This window comes from Gracilinanus agilis, unplaced genomic scaffold, assembly GCF_016433145.1.
Source record: "Gracilinanus agilis isolate LMUSP501 unplaced genomic scaffold, AgileGrace unplaced_scaffold49725, whole genome shotgun sequence".
Lineage (NCBI taxonomy): Eukaryota > Metazoa > Chordata > Mammalia > Didelphimorphia > Didelphidae > Gracilinanus > Gracilinanus agilis.
Window position 1 is genome coordinate 1 of NW_025384383.1, and position 6,638 is coordinate 6,638.

Sequence of the window (6,638 nt, forward strand, 5' to 3'; positions counted from 1 at the left end):
GCCCGAGGGCCCCGGGGCCGGCTGGGGGTGGGGGGATGGGAAGCGGCCGGAGGCCCGGGGCCCGCCTCCCGGAGCAGCCGCTCACCGCCGTCTGCGGGACCCCCGCGTCCGCAGAGGCCGGAGAATCAGACTGGGAGCCGCCTTCGGAGGCCGAGACCAAGGTGCTGCAGGCGCGACGCGAGCGGCAGGACCGCATCTCCCGCCTCATGGGCGACTACCTGCTGTGCGGCTACCGCATGCTGGGGGACACGTGCCAGGACTGCGGGGTGCGTGCCGGGCCAGGGAGTGGGTGCTCGGGGGAGAACCGACGGCCCTCCCCGGCCCCGCCCCCTGGAACCCGTGGTGGGAGAGGAGAGGAGAGGGTTACATAGTGGAGAGTCGACAGAACAGCCTGCCCACAGTGATCACTTTGGGGGTTTACTTGGCAAAGATGGGGGGTGGGGTTGCCATTTCCTTCTCCACTTCATTTACAGAGTTAAATGACTTGCCCAGGGTCAACTATCTGAATCTGGATTTGAACTCGGGTCTTCGTGACTCCTAGCCTGGTGCTCTATCCTCTGAGCCACTGAACTGCCCCTTAGTATCCTTCAGCTTCCTTCCTAAAGCTCTTTTTGGTCCTCCTCCCCGTAGAGTGACTGCCTGGGCGTGCCTCTCTCTCCATCCTTTACCAGGCTGTTCTGGGGAGCAGATGAGATAGGAATAGTAAGCAGGGGTCTGGGCGCCTGGCAGCAGCTGGGGGAGCTTTCCTAGCATAGGTCAAATCTGTTCATTCCTTTGAGCATTTATTTACCCAGCCCTGAAGGGTCACCGAGAGTAGCGGAAGCTTTCTCTCTGACTTTTCTCCAGACCATTTTACTCCAAGACAAACAGCGAAAAACTTACTGTGTAGCTTGTCAGGAGCTGAATTCAGACGTGGACAAGGATAACCCAGGTGAGGGGGTTCTGGGGGTCCTTTGTGTCAGACGAGACCAAAGCCTCTGACCTGGGCGCTCCAGAGGTTGAGAAGATGCAATTTCTGGGTCAGGAGGACCAAGGTGATTGAGGGGATGACTCCTCAGTTTGATCCTGGGGTATTGTAGGCAAGGGGGTGATCCACCCCAGTCTGGGGGAGCAGCCCTGTAGGGCTAATGCCCTGCTACTCTCTCCTGTGATAATCCTCTTCCTTCTAGCTCTGAATGCCCAGGCTGCTCTCTCCCAAGCCCGTGAACACCAGCTAGCCTCCTCAGAGCTCCCCACTGCTTCTCGACCAGCCCCACAGCCCCCTGTCCCCCGGCCAGAGCACTGTGAGGGGGCAGCTGCAGGGCTCAGGGCTGCCCAGGGGCCTTCTCCCACCTTGGCTCCCACAGCATCTCTGGCCCCAGATGTCTTGGCAACCTCACAGTCGGCTCTACTTCAGAAACTCGCCTGGGCCTCGGGAGAACTGGGCCCCAGCACCTCTTTGGAAGGAAGCATTCAGCTCTGCACCCTGATCCGAGTCTGTGCTGAGGCCCTGCAGGGGATTCGGCAGCTGCAACAGTGAGGGGTCTTTGGAAAGAGCAGGGGCCCCAGGGCCTTGGACTTGTCTAGCGGATTTGTCCAGGATTTATTGTGAATAGCTGCAAGAGAAAGGCACAGAAAAAATAACTGCCCTCGTGTGCTTTGTCCCTTCTTCCCAGGCCACGGCCCACGCCTGCTGCCTGTGGTTCGTGACCCCCCTCTGCTCTGCTCCCAGTCAGGAGCTGCCCTCCTCTGTCTCTCCGGTTCTGTTCTGTCTAGGTATTCTAGCTTTCCATAGTGGAGAGGTCGGGGGAGGTAGAGCCACAAGGCCTGGCATGGAAGCCAATAGGGCTTCATTCCACTTGTGGGCCTCCGAGATCTTACCAGTGAAATGTTGGGGCCCCACAGTCAGTGGTCTCGGTCCCAAGAGGCTTTCCCATCAATCGGCCCTCCCAGCTCTGGCCCTTTCCTGTCCAGGTAATTGTCCCCCTGGAGTGAGAGGAAGCAAGAGATGCCCCAGAGCCCTTAAAGGGCCAGACGGGACCACCTGCCTCTGGGCCTCCTTAACTAGGTTTGAGTGTCGGAAGGTCCTAGAGAGACTCCTGATAGAGATGAGGAAACCAGCCCGGGGGAAGTCTGCTCTCAGGTTTCTTGGCCAATGAAAAGCCAAGCTGGGGGAGGTAGAGGGAAAATAATAAAAATACTGCCTGCCCCCCCCCCCCCAAGTGACTGCAATCTTAAGCAGGGGCTAACTTTCCCCTCATGTACCTGCTACTATTATCAGGGTCCCCGGGGTCAGGGGCTGGCAAGGGGAGACTGAGACAGTGGAGAGGCCCTCCGGGACTACGGAGGCCAACTCCATCCCAGAACGAGAATCCCCCTATTGTGACAAGAGGGCTCAGAGGGCTCGAGGGTCCAGACTGACCCCAGGGCTCAGGGGTTGAACCCGCCCTCCCAGCATGTGAAGAAAATGAACCTGGGTCTCGCTCGGGCTTCCCGGAGTGGGTGTCCTGCTTGAAGAAGGGCCAAGTAGCCCTTTAACAGAAATCAGCTGGGGGGGGGGGGGCATGTGTGATCCCTGAGGGAAAGCAAGGGCAGCGCCTCTCCAGCCCTCTTCACGCCTTAAAGGAGCAGCGTCCTTCCCATTTCCTCCTTGTCGGGCTTTCCTTCAGGTCGACCCAGGAAGACTTGGGCTGGGGAGAATCTTTTGCTTTCTCAGCTCTCAGACTACCCCGGGGTGCCGGCCCGGCTACGGCCCCACAGCACCGTGGGGAGCCGATCGGACGATCCGTTTTCCTTTTACTAGAGGCTCCTCCCCCTGGGCTGAGGGGAGGGGGCGCAGGGTGGGGCTTCTCCGGAGCCGAACAAAGCCGGCACTGAGTGGGGCTGCGGCGCCCGGGCCGGGCCGGGGCCAGGGCCGGGGCCGGGGCCGTGCGGCCAGAGGAGGAGAAGAAAGAGGTGGGCAGGCGGGGGGCCCTCCTCGCTGGTCCCCCGCGCCGCGCCCATGAACGGGCTGCCGGGGAGCCCTGCGTCTGCACCCGCACCCGCACCCTCGGGTTGCCCGCTGGAAGGGCTCCCGCCGCTGCCCCGGGGGCTCAGCGGCCTCCTTAACTCGAGCGGAGGCTCGTGGCGGGACCTGGAGCGCGTCTACAGCCAACGAAACCGTATTCAGGACGAACTGAGTAGGGCTGGCCGCGCCCCCGAGGGGCCCCCGCAACCCCCGCGCCGCCCAGCCAACCTGGACTCGGCGCTGGCAGTGCTGCGGAAGGAGATGGTGCGGGGAGGCCTAGGGAAGGGCGGGGGTGGGGGCGACGCAGCAGGATGGATGCTTGCGGTGTGCTGTGATGGGGGAGGCGGGATGCATGGTCCAGCTGTGCTGCAAAGGACCCAGGACGGTGGGGGCTGGGGGGCGGAGGGGGCTGCGATGGGGCCGCAGGATGGATGACGAGGCTGTGCTGGGATGGAGGGTCCAGGACGGAAAAGAGGGGCTGCCATGGAGATGCAGGATGACAGGGCAGGGGTGGTAGTGAGAGAGAGCAGGATGCCCAGGGGCTGCTCTGACGGGGTGGGGACCGAGACGGCCGCCGGGATCTCCCCGGCAGGACGGCAGGGGTCAGGCGTGCCGGAGAGGGCGTCACACCTTCCAGGCTACCCACAGGGTCTGCTTCCCTCCGCCCTGCCCCTCCCCAGGTGGGCCTGCGCCAGCTCGACATGTCTCTGCTGTGCCAGCTGTGCTCCCTGCACGAGTCCATCCAAGACTACAAGCACCTGTGCCAGGACATGAGCGTCTGCCAGGACATGTCCTCGTCCCTGCACTCGGACAGCTCTTACCCTCCGGACACTGGCTTCTCGGATGATGACGACGAGCCGCCGGACTGCAGCCTTCCCCGGGACCCGCCCCCCCTCAGAGTGCCCCAGACTCATAATTCCCGGGACAAGTGGCTCCAGGACTCATTCAGTCTCTGAGGACAGGCCCCGGTCCCTGGTGCCCTCTGGAGGCCCAGCGAAGCCGGCTCCGGCCCGCCTGTCTCCCCCTCCCCCAACGCACCCCGGGGCGCGCACACACACACACGCACACACCTCTCCCCTCTTTCTCCCGGAGCTCGGGCTCCGCTTTCACTGTGCTAGTTACGGGAATGGCTGGCGCCCTTGGGTGGGAGAAGCTGGTTCCCTCCCTCCCTCCCTCCCTTCTCTTTCAGGCGTCTCTCAGAGCAGAAAAAGGGACTCAGAAGAGATCCAGGCTCCAGTTTATTTCCCGGCCACTGGGGGATTGCCCCCCCTCTCTCCCCCCTCCCCCGCTGCACCTCCAGGCCTCCCAGGCCACTAGATAAGCTCAGCTCCTCGGAGGCCGCTCGCTCGGGCAAGGGGGAGGAGCATCCGAGGGAGTTCATCTTTGGCACCTCGGACAGATCCCCAAAGCCTCCCCGCCGCCGCCAGGCAGCCGGAACCCGGATCCAAGGGGAAGCTCGCTGGCTCTGCTAGAGGGGCAAATCGCATGGCTAAGGGCTCGCCTCCACAATCCGTTGAACGCTGCCCCCAGTAGGAGTAGCGGCCAGCAAGCCGTAGGGTCATGGATAGCGCGGGCTCGGCCCCCCACCGCGCAGTGGGGAAGGCCGAATATGGCACCTATCGGGGCCCTGGCCCGGCGCCCACAAATAAACGGCTCTTATCTCTGCTCAGCTCTTGTTTTTTTTTGTAAGATAAAGATGGGAAAAGGTGTATGTGGGGGGGGGGGCGGGGCGGCGGAGAAACGGGTCGAGTTGTAGCATCTCCTTCGGCCGGCAGGTGGGGCTGGAAGAGCGCCGCCGCCTCGGGGCTCTCAAGCCGCCTTATGACAGGCAGTGGGTGCCACTTGCCAGGCTGGGAGTCCGGGGGGGCTGGGCTCTCATCTCCGTTCTGCCCCTAACTGGCCGGGCTGTGCTAGCTGGGACAAAGCCCTCCCCCTCCCTGGGCCCCCCATTTCCTTCCCTGTAAAAACGAGTAGGCTGGACCAGATCTCTAGAGTGCCTCCTGGCTAAATTTGACCCCCATCTGGAGCCAAGGGGGATGGAGGGGGAGGAAGCGGAAGGAACCGTCATCTTGAGGAGAGAAACTTTCCACCCAGTGTGGGGGTGGAGCTGGAGCTGAGGCTGGGGCTCATGCTGGGGCAGGAAGTGAGGGTTACACTCCCAGACCCATCTTTGGGGGCCTTCCCCGGGGAGGGAGGGAGGGAGGGAGGGACAAGCTGAGGGGCTGCATTCCCCAGCCCAGCCCAGCCCAGCCCCAACCAAGAAAGGAGAGCTGGATCGCCAGACGCCCAGCTCCCAGAGCAGAGGGCAGCCCCGCCGATTTATTGGGGGGGGGGGGAAGTTTGCAGACACTTAAAACACATTCCAAAGTCCTTCTTCATTCAGGCCCCCCTGGCAAACACGGGAGCTGCCGAAGCCTCCGAGTTCTCAGAAGTCTGCGCCCAGCTGCCACACCCAGCTTTGCAGCACCCCCTCCACGCACACACACACACACACCAGGAAACAGCCCTGAAGCCCGACTAGCCTTGCCACAAAGCCCTGCCTCCCTCCCCAGCCATTAGAGTGAAGGGCGTGGGGGAATAATTCTCCGAGCTCAGCCTCGGATCTCTAAGCGCCTTAGAGGCACTTGAGAGAATGGAACAGAAACTGGCAGTCGTTAACAAGCCGTGGATTTCTACACTCCCTTCTTTCACGCCTTCCATCTTAGAATCGGCACTGTGTATTGGTTCCAGAGCAGAAGAGCGGGAAGAGTGAGGCCATGGGGTTAGGTGACTTGCCCAGGGTCACCCAGCTAGGAAGGATCTGAGGCCACATTGGAACCCAGGACCTCCTGGCTCTAGGCCTGGCTCTATCCACTCCTCAGCTGCCCCTCATATATACACTGCCTTCTTTAGGCCTCACAACCACCCTGTAAGGTAGGTCCCACAGGCACCCCCGCTTTACAAATGAGGAAATGGAGGCAGATGACGTCACCTGCCCAAGGTCCCACGCCCAGCAAAGCGTCAGAAGGCAGCTTCCAAATTTCATGTCCGTCCAGGCTCTTGTCGCTGCTCTCTTCTGACACATCACTTGCTCTGACCCCCAGCCACCCCTTCCCGCTTCCCTCAGGCGGCCATGTTTGTCCCCCTGTCATCGCAAACCCCATCCTCCCAGGGACCCGGCTGGGAGATCCCATCGGAGGAAACTCCCTTCCCCGTCGCAGCGGGCACCTCTCGGCCACTCTGGCAATTAGAGATCGCTTAGCCCCGGGCGCCCTGGACGCCAGACTCACTGGCCCGGGTCATTCTGGGCTGGGAGCTCGGCTCTGGCTGACTCCCAGGAATCTGGACAGCCTATTCGCACCTCCCAAACCCGCTTGAACCGGTGCGAATTCACACCAAGAGCCGGCCCACGGGAAACTCCCACGGAAGGCCGGGCACACCCCGCGCACACACGCACAAACCCTCCGGGCTCTGCTCCTGAACAGGCTGCCATTCCGCCCCCCCCCCCTCCTAACGGTCTAAAAGACAGCAATGACCCGGAGCGCACCTCTCCCCTCCCCCCCACAGCACAGACTCGGCCCACGCGGACAGACCTCACGTAGTCAGTCCCCTCCCGAGCCCACCCAGGGGACCCTGCGGCGACCCCCCTAGAGCGGGCAGAGCCCCTTAGGGG

At 62.5% G+C, this 6,638-nt stretch overlaps 2 protein-coding genes across 3 annotated transcripts; both read left to right on the forward strand.

Annotated features, from left to right (window-relative positions):
* Positions 1–103: 103 nt before the first annotated feature.
* ZNRD2 (zinc ribbon domain containing 2) lies at positions 104–1,623 on the forward strand. The gene is made up of 3 exons (XM_044684402.1): positions 104–266; positions 847–931; positions 1,170–1,623. Exons 1-3 carry the CDS (start codon positions 207–209, stop codon positions 1,517–1,519), a joined length of 495 nt encoding a protein of 164 aa, XP_044540337.1. The 5' UTR covers positions 104–206; the 3' UTR covers positions 1,520–1,623.
* Positions 1,624–2,880: 1,257 nt separating this feature from the next.
* FAM89B (family with sequence similarity 89 member B) lies at positions 2,881–4,655 on the forward strand. 2 transcript variants are annotated; one of them, XM_044684403.1, is made up of 2 exons: positions 2,881–3,250; positions 3,667–4,655. In XM_044684403.1, the coding sequence occupies exons 1-2, from the start codon at positions 2,981–2,983 to the stop codon at positions 3,940–3,942; spliced, it is 546 nt and encodes a 181-aa protein (XP_044540338.1). In that variant the 5' UTR covers positions 2,881–2,980; the 3' UTR covers positions 3,943–4,655. The 2 variants fall into 2 exon arrangements, with proteins under 2 accessions (XP_044540338.1, XP_044540339.1); XM_044684404.1 differs by having other exon boundaries at positions 3,706–4,655.
* Positions 4,656–6,638: the final 1,983 nt, after the last annotated feature.

What these genes read in the sequence shown, in the direction of transcription:
- ZNRD2 (XM_044684402.1), top strand. Translation starts at nt 207, where the DNA reads ATGGGCGACTACCTGCTGTGCGGCTACCGCATGCTGGGGGACACGTGC. An exon ending in ACACGTGCCAGGACTGCGGG is followed by an intron (nt 267 to 846) that starts GTGCGTGCCGGG and finishes ACTTTTCTCCAG; the next exon opens with ACCATTTTACTCCAAGACAA. An exon ending in CGTGGACAAGGATAACCCAG is followed by an intron (nt 932 to 1,169) that starts GTGAGGGGGTTC and finishes TCTTCCTTCTAG; the next exon opens with CTCTGAATGCCCAGGCTGCT.
- FAM89B (XM_044684403.1), top strand. Translation starts at nt 2,981, where the DNA reads ATGAACGGGCTGCCGGGGAGCCCTGCGTCTGCACCCGCACCCGCACCC. An exon ending in CAGTGCTGCGGAAGGAGATG is followed by an intron (nt 3,251 to 3,666) that starts GTGCGGGGAGGC and finishes GCCCCTCCCCAG; the next exon opens with GTGGGCCTGCGCCAGCTCGA.